Below are 21,111 nucleotides of genomic sequence, written 5' to 3'. Positions count from 1 at the left end.
GGCTGCTCACATTTGACTCCATTCTCACACATATACTCCAACCACCCCTCCTCTTCACCAGGGTTCACCATGTTCCTACAAGAGAATGGACAGAAGGAACAAAGGGTGTCAGGACACATGACAGATCTTCAAATTTTAGAGTCTCATTGACCACCTTCCTCCATCCCCATTTAGTAGATGGGAAGACAGAGGCTGGGAGAAGAAGGTACTGGCCGAAGTTCCATGAGTAGAGCAGAGCTGAGAATGTGAAGTGGACTGGGCTGGCTTTGGCTCTGGCATGGCCCGTATGAGGGACAGGCTAAGCCGTTGGACTGTGGAGTGCAGCAGCTCACAGAGCTGGGAGTACAGTAGTTTGAGGGGTGGTCATGGGGAGGGGGGGTGACCTTTTCAGGTATGTGTGGCACCCCCACCCCACCCTGCCTCACCTTGGCCTTCACACACAACTTCCTATAGTAGCCTGACTCCCTTCAATACTCTGGCAGGGGCCCTTCTCCGCCTGGCCCCCCTCTTGCTGTGATCACCGATACACAAAAGAATCTCTGGACCTCAGGCCCTGATTGAAGATGCAGGAAAGGAAAGTTAGGAACACAAATGGGAGAGTTTGTCTAGCTACTTCCGCTTTGCAGTCTCCTCTCGGCAGTGCGGCCTCCTGCCAGCAGCCAGATGGGAGATTGGGAAGAACGTTTCGGGGGAGGGAAGGTATTTCCAGGCAGATGGATGTTGGTGGCTTTGCCTCTAAAACCTGTTGCTCTAACCCACCGAGCTGTTGTTCTTCAGGGCAGACTCCCAGGAGGGTACTAGAGAAGCCAAGGAGAGCTGCCTTCTCAGCAGGACTCCAACCATGAAATGACACTTGGCCTGTTCAGAAGTCCCCGTCAAGGCCACAGGACTCTGCTGAATTTATTTTGTGTTCATGCCCTGCTTTGTTCCAAAAAAGATTGGAGGCGGCTTATAAAAATACGTCAATTACTATAGGATAAAAATAGGTCAGAGGGAAAACAAGGCTGGAGCACACAGGGCAATGAACTGAGGTTTGCTCCACAGAACTGGCCTCCATGGTTCTCAAAGGTGGGCAGCAAACTGGGCTCTGAGCTTCCTATCAGTCAAAGCAAAGAGTGAAATCCACCTGCTGGGACACTCACAATGTCCACAAGGTTGAAACAGTCCCAGAAGCAGCTCAGCTTTTTCTGACACTGGCATCTGACAGGGATTCTTGTGAGATCTTTGACGGGATAGGGCTGGCATCCCAGGCAACGTCCTCACGACGGTTTCCTAACATACAGTCGTGCAAACCCCATCAGGCTGTTCTGCGCGGTATGAATTGAAGGCTTGATGCCAAGACACAGATCAATAAAACCAACTTCCTGGAGGGCCAGACCCAAGCCATCCAAGTCATTCATCCAAGACACACAATTTAGATTCTTCTAGAGCAAGGTTTCTCAACCTCAGCACTGTTGATACCTGGGGCCCAATCGTTCTTTGTTATCGGAAAGTGTTCTGTACACCTTAAGATGTTTAGCAGCATGCCTGGCCTCTCTACCCACTAGATGCCAGTAGCTTTCCCCCCTCCCCAACCAGTTATGTCAATCCAAAATGTCCCCAATGTCCTATGGGAAGCTGAAAATCACTGCTTTAACAGGAATGGTGAGAAGCCCCCCCCCCCTTTTTTTTTAACATAAGGGCCAATTTAAGACAAAAATGTTTTCAGGTTACATGCTTTTTGTTTAAAGAAAAAAAAACTTACAGAGTCCCATGGGGGGAAATGTATCCGAGTATACTTGCATCTTAAATTACCCACTTTATTGAGAAAATTGGCACTTCTTTTCAGCCAGTGACATGTTACTTACTATCAGGGTATTATTTGAGAAGGAGCCACACAGAGGCACTTTCTAGTTTCTCATCCTGGAGTCAGACTGGGGAATGTATTGAGAAGGTAGCTTGGTCTATCAGCTGCTGTCTGCAGATCTAGGGCTGCCCTAGAAGATGATGCTGCCTCAATATCATTTCTTACAACCAAGGTTCCTCTCCTCCCTCAGCCAAGCCAGGGCTGATTCTAGAGAGTTTGGAGCTGTCTTCTATGAAAGCAGAAATCTACAGCACAGATTCATTTATTCAGCAGATATTTATTGAGCACCTACTATGTACCAAGTACTCTGAGAAGTGCTGGGAGGGACATACGAGTGTCTACGAGACAGTAGACAAGATAGACATAGCCCCAGGGTGGCACTGTGACTTTCATCAGCCCCTTCCTCCATAAAAGTTGTTAAAATTATGTTTTATGACTGTTAGTAAAAAGAAGAATGCATTAATATTATATATTAAAACTTTTTCATCGACCTACGGGCTCATGTATTTTCTTCTGGTTTTAAAGAAATTAAAGCATTTTCATGGGTCTGCTGAGCCTGATGGAGAAGTCACACGATGGGAGCCTGGTCCCTCCTCTCAATGACTTGGAGTGACGTGGGGTGGGGGGAACAGAGAGACCCATCAACAAGCAAGAAAATAAGTGGAAGCACCGCATATGGTGCTCAGGGCTTTGGAGGAAATGAGCCGGTGGCTGTTGAAACAGAATGACTGGGGTCTCACTTTCGATAGGGGGTGGGAGGTCTCTTCCTGAGGAACTGGGGTTCATACCAGACCAAAGGATGAGGAAGAATCCAGGAGGTAGAGATCAGGGACCAGCATCCTCGGGGGATCAAGGACGCACCTAGCTTTAGGCTGAGCACCTGGGTGGTGGTGACATTCCCGAGAGGGGAAGACTGAAGGTGGCACCGATTTCTGGGAAGTTTGGTCTTAGACACATGGAAATCATTTCAAGTAGAAATGTGGGGAAGGTGGCCGACATTTGTGTTTGTGTTCCCCCTAAATTCCTATGTTAAAGCCCTAACTCCCGATGTGGTGGTGTCAGGGGGCGGGGCCCGGGGGAGGTGATGAGGGTTAATTGAGGTCAGGAGAGTGAGCCCCATGGTGGGATTAGCTAGCGTCCTGATGAGAAGAGGAAGAGGTCAGAGCTCTCCCTCCACTATGTGAGGAGAAAGCAGAAGAGGAAGTGGGCCCCCACCAGGAACCTCAACTGCTGGCACATTGATCTTGGACTTCCCAGCCTCCAGAACTGTGAGAAAGAAAGGTCTGCTCTTTAAACCCCTGGTCTGGGGGATTTTGTTACAGTCGCCTCAGCTGCCTGAGACAGTGGGCACTAACTTCCTACGTGTCTGGAGCTGCATATCTACATGGGAACTCGTGGCCTGGAGATGGAATTCAAAGCCAAGCCAAGAAGTGAGACCAAGGGCAGCTTTATGGGTCTGAATTCGCTGTAGGAGGCAAGGTCAGGACCCTGAGCTTCTCCCCCGTGGGCCCTGCTGATTCTCTCCCCAGCCCCCACCCCCGGTGGGCAGGGTTGTGTATCCAGGCTGAGAGTGTGGGGAGGGTGCCCTCTACTCAGCCACTTGTGCCACCCAAAGCCATCGGGCTTTGAACACAAAGTGGGCACCATTGACTCCCTGTCAATAGCCTGGGCCTGGAGGGTTTTTCCATCTGTACTCTGTCTGCCTTGTGACCCAAGAATCATTTAGAGATAACAGACTAGAGGGCAGTCTGTGGTGATGAAAATGGAGTTTTTCTTCCAGACTCAATTGACCTAAAGGCAGATCGAATGTGTGACCCTGACCACCAATCCATCCATGTGACTGCCCCAGGCTGTGGCTGGGAGAATTAATCCATCACAGCGGCCATGGCCAACTGGCGGGTCTGTGTTCTATAGAAACCTTCTGCTCCCACCTCATCACCCCAGGAGGTACACAGACCGTCCACTGTGGTGTGGGGATAGTAGAACTTTGCTCACCTAAGATTTTGAGCCTCCATTTTTTTTTTAAAAGATTTTATTGGGGAAGGGGAACAGGACTTTATTGGGGAACAGTGTGTACTTCCAGGATTTTTTTCCAAGTCAAGTTGTTGTCCTTTCAATTGTTGTTGTGGAGGGCGCAGTTCAGCTCCAGGTCCAGTTGCCATTGTTAGTTGCAGGGGGCGCAGCCCCCCATCCCTTGTGGGAGTCGAATTGGCAACCTTGTGGTTGAGAGCCCACTGGCCCATGTGGGAATCGAACTGGCAGCTTTTGGCATTAGGAGCACGGAGCTCCAACCGCCTGAGCCACCGGGCCGGCCCCGAGCCTCCATTTTCTTGACTGTAGGAGAAAAATAATACTGGCTCTCTTTCCGGGGTTGGTGGGAATTAGAATATAGCGTATATAGTGATCCTCCACTGATTAAGTCCTAGTACCTGGTAGCAGAGGTTGGGATTAGGCCCCCATTCTGACATCTACTGGCTGTGTCAGCTTAGGCAGTCACTTCAGCCCTCGGGGCCTAGGTTTCTTTATCTGTAACATGGTAAGAATGACTGCAGTGAGCTCCACAGGAATCCCTGATGAGACATGCGGGGCAGCTCGTTAGTCCTGTTACTGTGCCCAAGCCCCCAGGAAGAGACGCCTTTCCCAGAGTGTAGTTCCTAGAATCACTGGACTCCCAGAGACCGAGCTCCTGGGTAAAGACAGAGCAGGACCACCTTGGCAGGACCATCGCAGCTGCTAGATGCCCCTGCCCTGTACTTCAAGTGGCTATTGTGGGGCCAACAGCTGTCCCCATCAAGTGGCATCTCTGGGACACAAAGAGCAATGGAGAGGGCAGGGCACACTGGCTCATTGTCCCTGGGGCTGAGTGGCAGCAGCTGTGGGTCACTGGGGTTCCTCCTGACCCCACCCCCTCCCAACGCCATGGCTACCCAGCTGCGAGGCCCATCCCTAGTGAACCTGGTACAGCCCCTCCAACAGCACCTGAACAGCACGACTCCCCCCCACCCCCAGCATCTTCTATCAGGGCCCTTGAAGAAGGGGACACTCTATGGACCGGAGCAGCACACCTGGGGCCTTGAACAGCGGGCCACACCCAATCCTAGCGTCTCAAGGTGCATTCCTCCTGGGAAGGGCTGTTCCTGGGATGTGTGGGTGCTCACACAGCCGCACGGACTTCTCACTTGTCAGCTCCCCAGGGAGGTCCTGCTGTGGGTCCCATTTTACTGAGACAGAATCTGGGGCCCAGAGAGGTGACTAAATGACTGGCCCAGGATTACAGGCTAGGGACTGGCAGAACCAGGATTTGAACCCTGGTCTGCCTGATGCCACAATCTGCACCCTTTCCACGAACTCAGGGTGCCCAAGTGGCAAGTAAGGCAGATGCACAGATATCAGAAAGGAGGGTATGGCCACAATTCTACCCAGAAAAGCACTGGCTGTGATTGATTCAAGGCCAGGGGACTGGGCACAATGATCTCTGTCAGTTCCTGGCAGCCAGAGATTTCTAGAGCCCCCCGCACCCACTGCTTTTCAGAGCAATGCATTTACAAAGGGAGAGGAGCAGGGTGATGATGATTCAGGAAATCTGCAGCCGGAGTTAAATGACAGCCCCATAATGATGGTGATTAAAAATTATCACCACTGTTTGTTACAGCGATTTGCGCGTCCACTTCGCAGCCATAAATTAATTAATAAATGAAAACACAAATGCTGGGGATAAGCTTCAGGGCACAGAAGAGTGGATTGTGAGTTTTCAGAGGGGACATCCCAGACCTGGGGCGCCCGGCTCCCAGCCCTGTCCCCTCCTCTAGGGCATCGCCAGGACAATGGGGGTGCCACTTCACTTGGGCGCCATGAGGTGGTAGTATGACAGGGTCAGGGGTGGGTGACAGGCTCCCCTGGCCTGACTGGGACAGAGGTCCTGTGAAGTGGGAAACCCAGATCAGACTTCCAGTTGACACTGATTAGCTGTGGCACCTTGGGAGTCACCCAACCTCTCGGTATTTCTATTTGCTTGTCTGTAAAAGGGGTGAGGCCTTCTGATACTCAGTTTCTAAGTGGGAAGATGTATTAGTTTCCTGGGGCTGCCGCAACAATTTGCCACAAGGGTGGTGGCTTAAGACAACAGAAATTGATTTTCTCACGGTTCTGGAGGCCAGAAGTCCAAGGTCAAGGTTGGTTCCTTCTGGAGCCTCTGAAGGAGAAGCTGTCTGAGGCCTCTCTCCTGGCTTCTGGTGGTGGCTGGGCTTCAGTGGCGTTCCAGGGTCACTGGATCACGTCAGTCTCCTCCTCTGTGTTCACACGGTTTTCTTCTCCGGGCCTCTTCTGGATCTATGTGTCTCAAATCTCCCTCTCTTTTCTTCTTATAAGGACACCAGTCATTTTGTTTAGCACTCACCCTAATTCCAAGATGCTCTCACCTTGAGATCCTTAATCACATCTGCACAGACCCAATTCCCAAATAAGGTTAAATTCACGGGTACCACAGGGGTTAGGACTTCGATTATCTTTTTGCAGTATGTGTGTGTGGGGGGGATGTTGGGGGGACAATTCAACCCACTATAGAAGGAATTTTGGAGAACCAAAAACCATGAATGCCAGCCAGATATTGTTATTCTTACGCTAAACTGATGAAGAAGCATTGGGAGAAAGGCATCCATCTCTGCAGCATCCTCCCCTCACCTTGTACCAGCCAGGCACACAGAGGTGGGCCGGGAGTCCAGGTGGAGGATGGACCTGGACCAGAAGAGGAGGGGACGCTGGGCTGGATGGATGGAAGAGTCTCCCCTGAGGCCTCCTTTGTGCTCAGCCCTCATGAATTCTTTTGGGCCACCAGTGGGCTGGTAGTGACCTCGGCTGTCTCTCTAGGGCTCAATTATTAGTTATCACCCCCTAAGCAGCCTCCTGTCCCTGTTTTTCCCCTGTAATTCTTCCCCAGGGGGCTGTGTGTTGCTCTCCTAGCCCTTCCTTCTAGGCTTTTCCACTGGTTTCATGATTTAAAAAATCAAGTCCTAAAAGATACTCCAGATCCAGGCCCTACTTACTTCTCCAATCTTGTCACCCACCACTCTTGTTTGCTAAACCAGCTCTTCCGCCACACCAAACCCTTGACCATCCCCTCAAACTGCCATGTTCCTCATATGGCTGGTCCCCCTTCTGGAACATTCTGCCCCATCATTACCAGAGTCTTGTCTGAGAGGCCTTCCCGGAACCCCTCCCTGCCTCCGCTTAGCTTGCTCCCCACTTCCTATTATCAGCCCGTCACCATAGCAACCCATTGTACAATTGTGCTGTTAAATGTGCCCCTACTTGACTGGGCCACCCAGCCCTGAGGACAGAGACACGGTCTTTTGTTTTGGGGTCCCCAGTCCCTAGTATAGAGATGCTCCTCGGATGTTTATAGATGGCAGTAATCAAGAGACATGGATCTGAGTTCCATCGTTACCAGCTTTCCAACCCAGTGCCATTGGCCTTGCTGGGCCTTGAATGCCTCATCTGCCCGCCCTGCCGGGCTGGTGTGAGCCTTAAATCAGCCTGTGTTGACAGATAACTGTGTTCTTGGACTGCGAATCAGTGCACACGAATAGGGCCAAGCGAAGCAAGGGACCCCGCTCCCTGCCTCCCACGGCCCCCAGCTCAGCCCTCTGCCTTCCTGGGAATGTGGTCAGAGGGAGGCCCAAGCTTCTAGAAACTCCTGGATCCCTTCCCTGCCCGTCCCGGTCCCACCTCGGCACCAGGTGTCTATCTCTCCAGCTTTTTTTTTTTTTTTTTTTTCTTATCCAGAGTTCAAAAGAACAACAAATCTAGGAGCTAAGGCCTTGGGGAAACAAAAGTCAGCAGGCTCATTCTTGTTGGCCCGCTGGGGACCCGCAGGGCGCGGCCCACCCTCCCGGCTGGTCCAGGAAGGAGGGCGGTTGGGTTCTGTGGACATGGACTCCAACGAAACTCGGAAAACACTAGCTCCAGTTAGAGAGAAGGCCAGTTAGGGGGCCAGAGCAGGGGAGGCACAGGCCTGCCCTACTTAGAGCCCTACAAAGCTCCTTTGAAAGCATTTTCAGATGTCCCCAGCCCTGGGGGCAGGGGTGGCGTAATAATAATAAAACAACATTTGCATAGAGATTTCATTTACAAAGCACTTTCTCAGGGGCGGGGAGGCTCTGGGGTGGCCCGGTGGAATCCTGGTGGGGAGGCGTGACCTCCGGCTGGTTCCACCCCCAGCCCAGTGTGCGATTGTACGCGAGGTAAACAAAGCACCATTCATCCAACTATTTCCGACTCCTCTGGGTTTCATTCCTCTTCCCTCTCTCCTATGAAGAGCTCACTCAGGGCTTGTCACTCTGGCCAGAAAAGGGGTGCCAGGAGTCCCAGAAGGAGGGGTTGGCTGGGACCTGATTGGAGGGAAGGGGGGGGAACCTCCCTCCCTTTGCATCCCCGCCCGGCCCCGCCCCCACACCCTCTGGCTCCCAAACTCCTGCGAATCAGAACAGCCTGGCTGTGCTTGGTTTGTGCAACTCTTCACTTGCTAACCTGGGTGGTGTCTTCATGTTGAAAGTATGAGTACAGGTTTGGTAATGTCTGTGCATATGCTGTGTGTGGGTTTGGGAACAAGCAGAGGTAAGCAGCATGTGGGTCTCTGCTAATCGCTCCCCAGCACAGTGCTTTGGGAGTGGGACTGATTTACACAATGTGGGCGTGTGGGGCCCTGGGGCTTCTGCACCTGTGCTGGTGGGAGGGGCGAGACAGCTGGGCCTAGAGTGTAGCCTGGCGGTCACCTGGCCACTGGCATCAGAGCCTGGCCCCTTAAGGGCCTCTATGAGCTATATAGGGTCCACCTGCAGAGGCCTGAGCAACTCTTAGCAGACCCAGAAGGAGATGGAAGAGGTCATTGCAGGGCTGGAGAGGTTCACCTTCACCTTTGAGAAGGATGTAGAGATGCAAAAGGGCACTGGACTCTTGCCTTTCCAGGGCATGGACAGTGAGTGGACAGGCACCAGCCATCCCTCTTGAGGACCCTGCACCATCCCTCCTTCCCTCCCTCCCCCAGCCTGCTCTACAGGCCTCTGCTCAGCACCCTGATGGTGTGGCCCCTTGGGTGGTTGTCTGGGCTTCCGGGCTTAGCCTCTCTCTTCTCAGGGGCTCAGGACCCCAGGAAAATGGGGCTGGCTTCCAGACTTTCCAGGTTGGGAAAGCAGAAGGTGAATCGGAAAAGCACACTGGCCTCCTGAGCTCCCAGGCTGGCCTCAGACCCCTCCATGGCCTCTGTTTCAGAGTTGGGGGGCTGTTTCAGGTATTGAGGTTTGGAGGCTGGGTCCAGAGACCAGCATTCAAAAGCAGGACCTGGAGGGGGGTAGCCCATGTCCCAGCTTTGGGGATGTTCGGGGGAACTTGCTGATGGGGGGGAAGGCCCTCCAGCAGCCATGGCCTCTGAGGACCCTCTTCCCTTCTCCCCTTCCAGAGTCTGGCTCAGCTGTGTGCAGCTTCTTCACTAAAAGACGCTGTGAGAAAGGTGGGTCAGCAGATGGCCTTGGGTGGGGTGGGAGCAGGGGCTGTCTAGGCCACACTGGGTTCAGCGTGGCCTGTAACAGGGTGTCGAATTTGCACCTGGGGAGGGGAAGTTGGAATGAGGCAGAATTTTAGTCTAATAAGAAGGCAAATGGACGGGTCTGTCAAGAAGCCTGCCCGCCAACCCCCCAAATTTCCCTGATTCAGTAACGTTGACTAGGGTGGCTAGAGCTGCCTGGAAGGGACCATTCCTTCTTTCCGTCTTGCTGGTGGTGGGAACGTTTGTGGGTTTCAGCCTATGTACTCCCAAAAGACCCCTGACCGCTTTGTTTTCTCCTATTTCCTCCCCAGCCAGGAGAGTGGCATCCTCCCCACCCCACACTCTCGTCTTCTGAATCAATGTGGGACCAGCTCAGCTGTTCCATCCATTCCATATGCCCTGAGGTAGCTCGGGCCACAGTCTCTGGAATGTTACTAACAGGCACCCCTTATTTCTCCCCTCCCCAACCCCAACTTGGATCGAGCAGTACCCTCTTCCAAGCACCTCTCCCCAAGTGCAGCCATTATGGGGTGGCCTGACTCAACAGGCATTCTCACCGTTTCTTCGGGCTCATGAATCACTCACAGGCTCTTCCTATAGAAATGCATAATTGCCCCAAAGTATTGCCTCTAATGTGGGGATTCCCAGTCCCCCTGTAGACGCAGGTCAATAATCCCTGCCACTATGAATGAGTTTCGAACCTGCTTTTTGGATCCATGTGAGTCTGCTCTTGGAAGCCGGGAGGTCAGGACAGGCCCAGGAAGGCGAAACCTGGAGCCATTTTTGCCGTGTGCCTTGTCTGTCTGGGCCAGGCCTGGACCATGGGTGAGAGGCGAAACGAGCTTACTGATCACTGGAAGGTTTGCGAAGCTGGGACTAAGTGACGCCTCCTCCGGCCCTATGTCTTCTGCTCGGCCCATCCAGTTTCTAGAGCAGTGGTTTGTCTTGCAAAGAAGGAAAACTGTTTTTGTGGAAGGTAGATGCAAGCAAGTCGATGGCCAGGGATGGAGGGTAAGGCGATGTAAAAAGAAACTTCCCAGCCCCCCTCAAATTCTCTCTGATGCATGAGGCTGGTCCTGCTTAGAAACTTGGGAACTGGGGTGTCCTTCCTGCTGATGGCAGTGCTGCCTTGATGAAGGTGACAGAGTTAAATATAACACTCCCATGTCCTTCTAATTCCTTGCAGAGTTGGCTCTTATATCACTATGTTAGGGTGTTAGGTCTTCGGAATCATAACATTTTTTTTTTTAAGACATGAATTCAATAGGCCCTAATGAGTACTTACTATGTGCCAGGGAGTGTGCTTGGGGGTCCAGGGCTAGAAACCATGGCTCTGCTCTCTAGGAGGAGCCCCACTCTAAGCCTGGAGGAGAGGGGGGTGTAAAGTGCTATGGGGGGAAGTCTTGACAACAGCACGTCCTCCATGTCGCCTTTAGCCCCCAGTTGTAGCCTCCACCAGGGTCCAGGTGGGGAGACGAAGGGAGGTCAGCTGGGGTCTGAGCTTCAGAACGCTCCAGGGGAATTCCTTCTAGGGGTTGGGTGGGCCCAGGCTGGGCAAGTCAGGTTCACAGCTGGGTGCTCTGGTGTCCCAGGGAAGCTCTGCCCGTTCCGGCACGACCGCGGGGAGAAGATGGTGGTGTGTAAGCACTGGCTCCGGGGGCTGTGCAAGAAGGGTGACCAATGCAAGTTCCTGCACCAGTACGACGTCACCAGGATGCCTGAGTGCTACTTCTACTCCAAGTTCGGTAATGCTTCTTCCTCGCTCTGGCCCTTCACCCCGGAGGGTGGCAGTGGGGGACGGGAAGGTTTGGGAGGAACGCCTTGCATGACCTAGGTGGCAGAGCAGGCCTGTCTGAGCCGCAGATGTCTGCCTCTCCAATGCCCTAGAGAAAGTGGAACCGGACTCTGGTCCCTATTTAACTGCTCACCAGCCTCAGGCACATACCGCTTACCCCCAAGGGAAAGAGAGGGTGTGGTTGGAATCAAAGGCTGAATTGTTTCCCTCCCCAGTCCTGGGTAATCACACACCCAGACTGACTGTCCGGAAATAAGCCCCAAATGGGACATCTCTCAGTCCTGGAGTTGGCGAGAGGGTCATGTCCAGGCGAAAGGTCTGTCAGGGCCATTTTCACGATGCTTGCCATTCTCCCAAAGCACCTGTACAACTGACCTGCACCATCGTCTCATCTTTCAACTGTCTTGCTATTTTTAACTCTTATGTTAGAAGAAAACTTTTCCTGGCTTCCATAAATGGAAAACTAACATCACTTATTGGCAATAAAAGGTAACTGTATACATACAGCCATGAGGTTCAGAGTGTAGCCCCTAAAAGTATCTTGTGTGGTCAGGTCTGGACCCAGCATCTTACCTCCCTCTGGCCTCACGTCCTTCTTTTGTCGTGCAAGGGGCTACCAAGGGGGAAAAGCCAGACACTTCCTGCCCCATTTAAGAATGGAATCTGCGAATGTGTCCCCCACGTCATCCTTCTCAATAAAATTCTATAGCTCAGGGCTTTACAGAGCTGGAAGGAGCCTTAAGGACTATCTAGTCCAGTGGTTTTTCAACTGTGCTCCAGAAACAGCGACCTCCCGGAGGGGGAGAGAGTTGGGATGGACAGTCTCTAGGACGCCTCGAACTGAGGTGTCTTGGCTTTGAAACTGAGCCCTCACTGGGGTTCCTCAGTGTCAGTGTGTGTGTGTGGGGGGACTGAGGGGGTCCTTGGTATGTACCCATACGGCAAAGCACCTCCTAGGTCAGCAAGAGCTCCCTCCAGGCTGAAATCTGTGTCCTGCCTGCTCCTTGGAGTGGAGAGCTGTGGCAATTTGTGAGGGCTGCCCGCATGCGTTCCTTCAGGGAAAGGACAAAGTTTATCTGGGGCCCGGCTCCCTGCATGCAGTGCCTAAACCTCTTTATTTTACAATGCCACTTATTTACTCCTTCAATAAACCTGGGTTGGTTTTCTTTTGGGGATCGGGTACTGTGCTGGGCATGGCTATAGGAATAGGACCAGGTCTCCTACCCTCAAATGACTCCCATTGTAAGGGGCAGACATGTAAGTGGGTGATTATACTATGTAGCCTATGTTTCTGTTCTTAGAGTATTTTTCAATATCATACCAAAGTATTTATCGTTCTTGTTGGAAGTACATTGTTTCATTTTAAAAAATGTTGCTAGGGAGTGTAGGAGTGGGGAAGGGCACTTGAAAGGGGCTTCTAGGAAGTCCAAGGTCTTTGGCCCTTCTGATTGAGCGCCTCAAAGGTACGCCAGGCGTCTCTGGAGGGTGAGGTGCGGGCGCCACCTGCTGGCCGTAAGGGGAACGCAGCGACACGCATCCAGGGCAGAAAGGCGATACCAGCGCATGCGTGACTTCCTGTTGTCTCCATCTATCAAATGTTCACCAGCCCTAGGTGTTGTGTCACTTGGATTCTTTGGACGACTCAAGCCCAGAGTCAGCTGCACACTTGATGAGCAAGTGAACCCCTCATCAGTATGAGGAAGTGGGGTGAAAATGGATGGATATGGCGTCTCCCCTCTTGGGACGTGTCCTCCTTTGTGAAATGAGTGCTGGGAAAGAACTGCGGTTTAGAAGTCTTAGGAGTCAGCGGTGCTCATTGTCAGGTGAACCCGTGCTTTGCAGAAACCCACTGTATAAAACAGATCTCTTTGGAGCAGTAGGAAAACCAACGGCATAGACACACGGAGTTCCTTTTGGCTCTGAAAGGCACAAGCTGTAGACTTTTAAAAAGGATGAGATTAGAAACACTCCTCAATTCTCCATGTGAATGAGGTGAGAAGTGGGCTGAGAAGCACCCTCAGGGTGCCTTCCGTGGCCCTGGGTCCCTAAGAGAAATATAAGAGGGTTCTCACAGCAACTCTCCAAGAGTCTCTGCAAACGGGGCTGGCTCCTTCCAAGACACACGGGTCTTGGTCTGAGCCATAGACAGGTGACGGCACGGGCTTAGGGAACCTACAGGTGCCCTCTGTGCAGTGTCTATCTTCATCCCTGTGCCACCTCTGAAGCAGGGCTCTGCTTTTCTTGGCAATTCCACCGAAAAGAGCTGCACCCCTAGACTCTGGCAGCAGTGCTGGTTTCATTGTAGAGAGGTTTCATTCTAGTCACAGCATATGGCAACATCTCCAGTCAGTGTCTTATGTCTTCTTGGATCCTCAGCTGTCAGCTCTGGGTGGCCCCTTCCCTGTCTCTCCTCATTCCTTCTGTCTGGATAGCATCTACATGACGTTAGTTCCAGTCTGTCCTGGATATCCTGCCCCGCTCCAACTTTTCCAGATGTGTGTATTCATGCCCAAGCACTGCCAGGCGAATATGATTGGGGTCCACCCTACTTAGATTGCAGGAAGGCTTAGAAATACTTTACAATCTTCAAAAGCTTTTGACGACCAGAAGGAAGGCAAGCAGCTTATATTTAAGGGGCAAAGTCAATCCAGTTAGGGGTGGCGGGCGGGGGGAGGTGTGGATGTGACCATAAAGATGAGCCTGCTTGTACACAAAGAATGCTGAAATTTTCAGGTGAATGCAGCAACAAGGAATGTTCCTTTCTTCACATGAAGCCAGCTTTCAAGACCCGGGACTGTCCTTGGTATGACCAAGGTTTCTGCAAGGACGGTGAGGCCCTGACAGAAAGGGAACACTAGGGGATTTGGGTGACCAGGCTGGGGGGTCTCACTGCAGGGTAGTTTGCATATTGCTGATTGAAGCCCCATGGGAGTGGGGTCTGCCCCTGGGTTGAAATCCCAAGAGAAGGCCTTTCCATAGTTTTCTCCAGGCTCTCTCCAGTGGAAAAACCTTCGTGACACTATGACATGCAGCCTGGTGTGGTGCATGATGGGCTCTTTGGAGCAGGATTACTTGGGTTCAAATCCCAGTGGCTTCAGCATATATCGGCTGCGTGACCTTGAACAAATGACTGAATGGTTCATTTCCTCACTTATGAGAAGGGAAAATGCCTCCCTCATAGGGTCGTTGGGCCGCTCTGATGCAGGACCCCATAGGGAGCCCTTGGCATAGGGTCTGGCCATAGGGGACACTCAGTTCACATGTGTTCTCTTCTCTATTCCTTTTACCCACCTGGGGGTGTTCTGAGTGTCATGTTCCACCGACCCCATTACAATCAGCCAAACTTCGGAGGCAGGGCCCCCATTGGAGTCCCTGTGCTCTTAACATGTGTCCCTTCTTTTCCTGTAACTTCAGGTATGTCGTTCTCACTGAGTTCCTGGCAGTGTTGGTTTGGGGAGAGCGTAGGGGACAGGTGCTGAAGGAGGACCAGTAAGATGTGGGGTTAGCCTTTTCTCAGCTGTACTTTCTATGGCTAAATAAATAAAAGCTGGCAAATTACTGCCCACATCCATTAAGTCTCCCAAGACACAGTGTTAGGGATACTCCCCATCCTATGCATTATGGCGGTCCCCTTTCTTGTCTCAGTCACGTGGCTAGGAAGTGCGTTGGGGAGGTACGGGAAGGGCAGGAAGACTTACACCCCCGTTAAGTGGAGAGCCTGTGGCCATCCATATCCTTCCCAGGGAGCTGCGTCATGTGTGTTTCCCCCCCCTTTGCTAAAGCCGTCCTTCTGGCTGGTTTCTCTTTGCCTGGCAGGTCCCCTGTGTAAATACCGCCATGTCCACAGAATAATGTGCAGTAACTACTTAGCTGGCTTCTGCCCCAAGGGACCCAAGTGCCGGTCTGCACAGTAAGTATGGCCCTACTGAGTGCTGGGCCCACTGTCTGGCTTCTAGAGTTAGATCCTTTTGCACCGTCACTGGCGCAAGGTGGGAAATGAAGCACCGGCCCAGTGTTTTCCTTGCATTATCCCCCCCCCCCGCCCCGTCCCCACCAACACCCACCTCTTTGCGGTACTGTTGGCTGCACTGAATTCTAGCCCGTGCTGTTAGTGTTCATGCTGAGGATGGGCACAGACTGTTCTGGAAATAAGAGTAGAAACATCGAATACCCAGTCCTCTGCAATTCTCCCTCACTCCCCGGCTAGGGTTCCGGCTCCTTCCTATGGGGTGTGAAACCAGGAAGGCTGGTTAGAGGGTTGGAGAGCCAGGCTGTAATTGTCTCTCTCTACTTCCTCAGTCCCAAGATGAATCTTTTATTCAACCCAAGTTACATGAAGGTGAGTGTAGGCAGGAAGGGGCAGGTCTGTCTCACGCCCCTTACTGCATGCGTTCCCTGGGGAGCTCTGAGTCCCTAGCACTGCCCTGTCCCCAACTGTCCTCACTCTCACACGATCAGCTCTGAGTCCCAATGGTGAGAAAGGCACATGCCATCACGTGTGTGTGGCACAGACGTGTGGTTGTCCATCTCAGACCCCCTCCAAACTCTATAGTCTCTACCTCAGGTAGGACGTCTCAGCTCTCAGCCTCTGAGGCTTTCCTTCTCAGTTGTATAATACTGTGTGCGGTTCTGTTCAAGAACGCGGGCCCCGCTCAGGACCGGTGGTCCAAAGCTGTTATTGTGAATCAGGGCCATCCTGGTTTGTGTCAGTCCCGCTGGGAATAGACTCTTCTACCCATAGCAGGCGCTGATGACAGCCTCCCGCAGGGTCAGCAAACTATGGCCCGCGGGCCAAATCCAGGTTCTTGCCTGTTTTTGTACAGCCTTGACCTTGACCTAAGAATTATCGCTACTGAGCTCTGATTAATTAGCGGCCCTATATCTGGTCAATTAGCAAGAGGCCCTGGAACCGTGCTGGGATGGCGATGGCCCGGGAGGAGGGCGACCCCTGCCGGTTCTGAGTGGGGTCTCCGAGAGAAGGTGGGAAGCAATCTTCAGTGACTGGGGAATTACAAGCCCATTTCTAACTTCCATCAAAAGAGATGCTTTTGGCGATTAAAACTGTAAATAAAGGTATTTCATGCCTGGTTTCTGTCTGAACGCCTGGCCAGAGTCCCTGCCCTCAGCGTAAAGTCGCCATGTGTGCACAGAAGGAATGTCTGCAGGAGATCCTTATTTCCTCACACTTTCCCTTTACCTGCAGCTTCTCAACTGGCCACGGAGTTCAGCACCTCCTGCTTCCGCCTGGAGACCTCGCAAGCCCCCTCCCCCAACGGCATGCCTGCTTCACCCCTGTCAGATGAGACCCCAGGAGCAGCTGGTCTCCTATTGCCTGGGGCCCAGGGTGCAGGTACATGGCCCCTGCTACAGGGTAAGAGCTATTGTTCTGTTGAGGGCTGGAGGGTGGGCGTGATTCGCTGCAGAACATGGGACTACTTTTCTGCCACAAATAAGAAAACCATACGTGGGTTTAGGAGCGTGAAATAAGAGAGTGAGGGAACACTGGTAAACCAAATGTTATAACTGCAAAGTCTGAACAACGGAATCTTATTTGTATCTTCTGCAAGACAAGACTGTTTATTTCCTTTAAAGGCTAATAAGTGAAACATCTTTCATTTCTTACTTTGCTGTCTACTAATTCTCTGGATATATAGTGTCCTCAGGGTTTGGGGGGCAAAGGTTGATAAGGAAGGGAATGTAGCACCTTGGTTTTCTTTTTGCTCTCTTCCGGTTTAGCAGGAAGAACCTGCTGTTTTATCATACTTTCATGAGACAGCCTCTAAATTGCCCTGAGCTTTGACTTCTCTATTCTGCCAAAGGTAGTGCTCTCTGGATGGGACGTAAGGATGCAGACCGTGGCCTTCCTCGTACATTTGATTTAATGGCCTTTGAACGTCCAGAGGTGTATTCTCGCAGATAGGGACGCCCAGCTTGAATCTCAAGGTCTTTCAGGCCTGAGATGGGGCTTCACTTATGAGCAGAATCCACTAAATTCCTAAGAAAGCCAGCTCTCTTTCTCCTTTGGTTCCCCAGACAATTTAGGAGTTTTCTCTTGGGATTTGAATTCACCAAGTCGTGTCATTAACTTTTTCTCTTTTCAGTGTCGAAAAATGGGCCATTATGCCAGTAACTGCGGTAAGACGGACCTGGTCCGAGTTACTGAAGCATCACCTCAGGTGTGTCTGGGGACTGGGCAACCTGCCAGGAAAGACTGTCATGGCCTTTCTGTGGTCTCCTCTGTTCCCAATGTCCCAGTGAACCCGCTGTCGTTGGCCTAAACGGATACGAGATGCGAAGTGGCCTGCTGTGTTTCGGTTTATTTCCTCTTATCCTGTATGTGAGCCCGCTACTAAGAAGACAACAGGACTGGACGGAGGCAGGTTGACTGGCAGGATGAGTTATCCACAAAACGGGGGAGCAGAGTATGTGTGAAACCAAAAGCTTGAGTGTACGGAACTAGTCGTGATCACGCTCTGCTCAGCTGCTGCACAGAAGTTGGGGCTGCGCATGGCAGTTCCTGCCCGTGCACGTGGTTCGACTGCGGCTCCAAACTGGCAATTAAATCGGTGGTGTTCTTTTGCATGACAGCTGCTTCCCTGTATGGCTTACTTCAATTGAAAGCTATATTCTGGGCAGGCCTCATGTGGGGAGTTACAGGGAAGTAGGTGGTACAAACAAGGTTTATCCTGGGAGGCAGGGACGTGGCATGGAACATTTAATGCTATACGATCTACACCATTGTAGAAGTCAACCCCAATGCAATTTAGTCCCCTGGGAGAGGGGTGGGGATGCTAAGCTGTGACTTTTGGAGAAAAGGAGGAAAGAGCAGCTGTAGAAGGCGGATGGTAGGATGAGCCCCCACCCCCCCACATCCTTTGGCAGATGGACAGCTGCCTGGCCTGCCTGGAGCTGGAGGGTAAGGGGTAAGGCAGCCTGAAAGAAAGCTGGCCCAGGAGGCAGCGTTGGGGGGTCTGAGTGCCAGCTCCTCCCTGGGCTGCAATATGACAAATACCACATAGCTATGCAGGTCAATCACTTAATCTCCTCAAGCCTCAGTTTCCTCATTTTGGAAAAAGAGCATAATAGCACCTGCGTCCCAGGGTGAGTGTAAGGGAAAATGAGAGAATGCACGTAAAGAACGTTTGGCTTTGACAAAGCAAGCACCCAAATGGCAGCTTGATTTTAGTGTGGACTGTGGCGGGCTCTCTTTTGCTTGGTTCGAGTTTAGAATGTGAACATAGTACAATGCCACCAGAGGTTTTTTTGAGGAGCTGTTATTTTAATTCCTACTGTCTGTCAGGTCTTGCTGGAATTAAGATGTAAGACTTCTAATCTCACCAAATCTCTGCAAAGTACATATAATTACCCCCCACTTTATAGTCCAGACCATGGAGGCTCCAGTAAGTGAGGTAAGTTGCCCAAGGACACACCCACCTATTTCACAGGTGAGGGTCTGGAAGAAGCAAATAATCAGAATAGAGGAATTCTATTAAAAAAATATTTTTGTTATAAAAGAATGGTGATAGTAATATGTAGAGGGAACATGGGTGGGGAGCAGGTACTGAGAGTAACTAGAATAATCTGCAAATCAGGAAAAACAGGACTAATAAGAATAATGGCAGCAGAAACGGTCTCCCAGAAAGCGTGCAACACCCTATTAATACAACAAAATGATTTTATTTTTAATAGCTAAATGTTTTAATGTATATTAGAAAAAAATACACTGTCTTTAGTAAACTCAGTTATTTCCAATATTAAGGCTCAGGATTAAACTCAAGTAGGCCCCAGGGATAATCCACCTTGCACGGACCCCGTCAGTTACAGCAGGGGTTCAGGAACGTGAGTACTTCCGACCTTAGATCTCTGATCAAGGAACCTTCCGGTAAGTCTTCTCAACGGTGGAGCGCGCCCCCTGCAGGCTGGATGGGACGGTGGCAATGGATCGCTTGCGTGGACTGTCAGGCTGACCATGACAAATGAACTTGTAGGGATATGTGCATATACGAACAATGACTGTATCCTCATAGGACAAGTTTACACCAATATAGCCAACCAGAGCTAGGAGGCAGATTCCTTCATCATGCTGTTTGTTTAGATCTCAATCGAGGAAAAAAATTAGTTATCGACCGACCTCAACAACTCTCTTAAACTGTTTTGAACATTCTGCAGAAACCCTTAAAACACTTAAAGGTCTTCCAGTATTTTCCCACCTCTGTTACTTTGTGGACATGACCAAGTGACTCCAGAATCTGGAGGTTCTGCGGACTGCTTCTTCGAAGACGCCCGCATCATTTTATTTAAGAATCAATGCTGTGTCTAATGCAAAGAAATCAGTTAAGATTTGCTTCCCTATTATGTGTGAGTTACGATTCTTGCTGGTGACTGTGTCCACCCCAAACCCTCTTTAATGTAAAATCCCGCCTTTGTCTGAAACTCGGCAACATGGGGCAGACAGCCCTTTGGGACTGATGGGTCACCGAGTAGTTCATTCATGTCACTAAGGATCTGATTTCCAGGGCTGTACAGAACTTATACTCTGAGATAAGGAAGTTAAATCTTCCCATTATGTTTTGGCGTTGATCACAAGTGACACTCGTTGATGTATAGTAGTGATGACAATGTTCTTGATACAATCTTGGGGGGCTGCTACAAGCCACCACTGCACTTAAGTGTTGTGGGTAATATGGGGGCACTGCTAGGCCACTAAGTTACTAAGTCAAGAAAGGCTTCTCCTGCTTGTTTTCTAACCCAAAAATGTTTCAGAGCAGCAATCCTGCCTTCCTCACTCCAACAGAGACCGTGAGGTGTCATATTCCTCTAGGGCAGGGGTTGTACCTTTTCTGTAAAGGGCCACACAGGAGGTACTTTCAGGTTTGCAGGCCATATGGTTTCTGTTGTAGCTACTCCACTCTGCCACTGTAGTGAGAGCAGCCACCTGAGCACACGAACAGGGCTGGGTTCCAGTAAGGCTTTACGAAACTGGGCAGTGGGCTGGCTAGTACCTGTGGGCCCCGGTTACCTGCTGACCCCTGCTCTCGGGGACTGGGGAATTGGGAGAGGACATCATTGAGAGGTCATTCTCATCTACCTTCGCACCCTGAGAGTTCCTGATCTGGAGTGAGGACAAAGGGGGAGGCACAGGGAGAATCCCTCCCTAAGTGTCTCTGTTAAAGAGCATTTACAAATGGGCACGAAACCTTTTTGAAGGGAAAGAGACTATTTTGGGAGTTCCAATGAAGTTGTTAGAAATATTAAAACTAAAATAACTAAATGTAGTAGTACTCAACCATAAATCTCTCCTTATGGAGAATTCTAGTCTCCTTTTCCTTAACCATGAGAATGTGATGCAGAATTTTAGTATTCCCATGGGGGATAATTAGAGCGGGAGAGAGGAACGGGACTGGGAACAGAAAATGTAGATAAAGCAGAAGATAGAGAACCAGAATTCAAGTTTTGAGAGATGTGCAAAACAGTAAATGTCGGCCTTAAAATAGCTCACCTGCTTTTAAAAGAGGGCCTGACCTCACATATCCTGGCACGTGGATAACACAAGCAAAGCTTAGATATATATATACTATACACACACACAGAAAAAATGTGCCAGAAAAAAGTGTATACACATTTTAAGAAAGGAAAAAACTATTAAAACTGTACTACTCAATATAAAAGATGAATGCAAGTCATGTTTGACTTCTTCAATTATAAGAGGTGCTCAAAGTGGTTACCATCAGTGTAATTTTAATAGTTTTTTCCTTTCTTGTGTATACTTTTTTGGCACTGTGTATCATAGCTTTAGATATATAGATATGGGTATATCTATATGTGATATATAACCAACCCTCTGTGCTGGAAAAGGGGGTTGGAAAAACAGTTATCCATCTGTGCTGATGGATTAATTTCTTCAAAGTTTTTTTCTATCTCTAAGTATGC

The 21,111-nt window shown here is 50.7% G+C and overlaps 1 protein-coding gene across 16 annotated transcripts; it reads left to right on the top strand.

Moving 5' to 3' along the window:
* The first annotated feature begins 3,075 nt into the window (after nucleotides 1-3,075).
* Nucleotides 3,076-17,766, top strand: CPSF4L (cleavage and polyadenylation specific factor 4 like). Of its 16 annotated transcripts, none has more exons than XM_074319979.2 (9): nucleotides 8,323-8,407; nucleotides 9,300-9,350; nucleotides 9,698-9,790; nucleotides 10,979-11,131; nucleotides 13,915-14,010; nucleotides 14,998-15,091; nucleotides 15,481-15,520; nucleotides 16,385-16,552; nucleotides 17,283-17,766. In XM_074319979.2, the coding sequence occupies exons 4-9, from the start codon at nucleotides 11,017-11,019 to the stop codon at nucleotides 17,457-17,459; spliced, it is 690 nt and encodes a 229-aa protein (XP_074176080.1). In that variant the 5' UTR covers nucleotides 8,323-8,407; nucleotides 9,300-9,350; nucleotides 9,698-9,790; nucleotides 10,979-11,016; the 3' UTR covers nucleotides 17,460-17,766. The 16 variants fall into 16 exon arrangements, 15 of the variants coding, with proteins under 15 accessions (XP_074176075.1, XP_088658478.1, XP_074176077.1 ...); XM_074319982.2 differs by having other exon boundaries at nucleotides 8,380-8,395; XM_088802352.1 differs by lacking the exons at nucleotides 8,323-8,407; nucleotides 9,300-9,350; nucleotides 9,698-9,790 and adding exons at nucleotides 3,120-3,325; nucleotides 12,788-13,004.
* Nucleotides 17,767-21,111: the final 3,345 nt, after the last annotated feature.

Source organism: Rhinolophus sinicus, chromosome 12 (assembly GCF_057876585.1).
Source record: "Rhinolophus sinicus isolate RSI-liver-muscle chromosome 12, RSI-T2T, whole genome shotgun sequence".
In the NCBI taxonomy this organism is placed as follows: Eukaryota; Metazoa; Chordata; class Mammalia; order Chiroptera; family Rhinolophidae; genus Rhinolophus; species Rhinolophus sinicus.
Note: the sequence above shows the minus strand (reverse complement) of the source record. Positions and strands in the feature narration are given on the sequence as shown.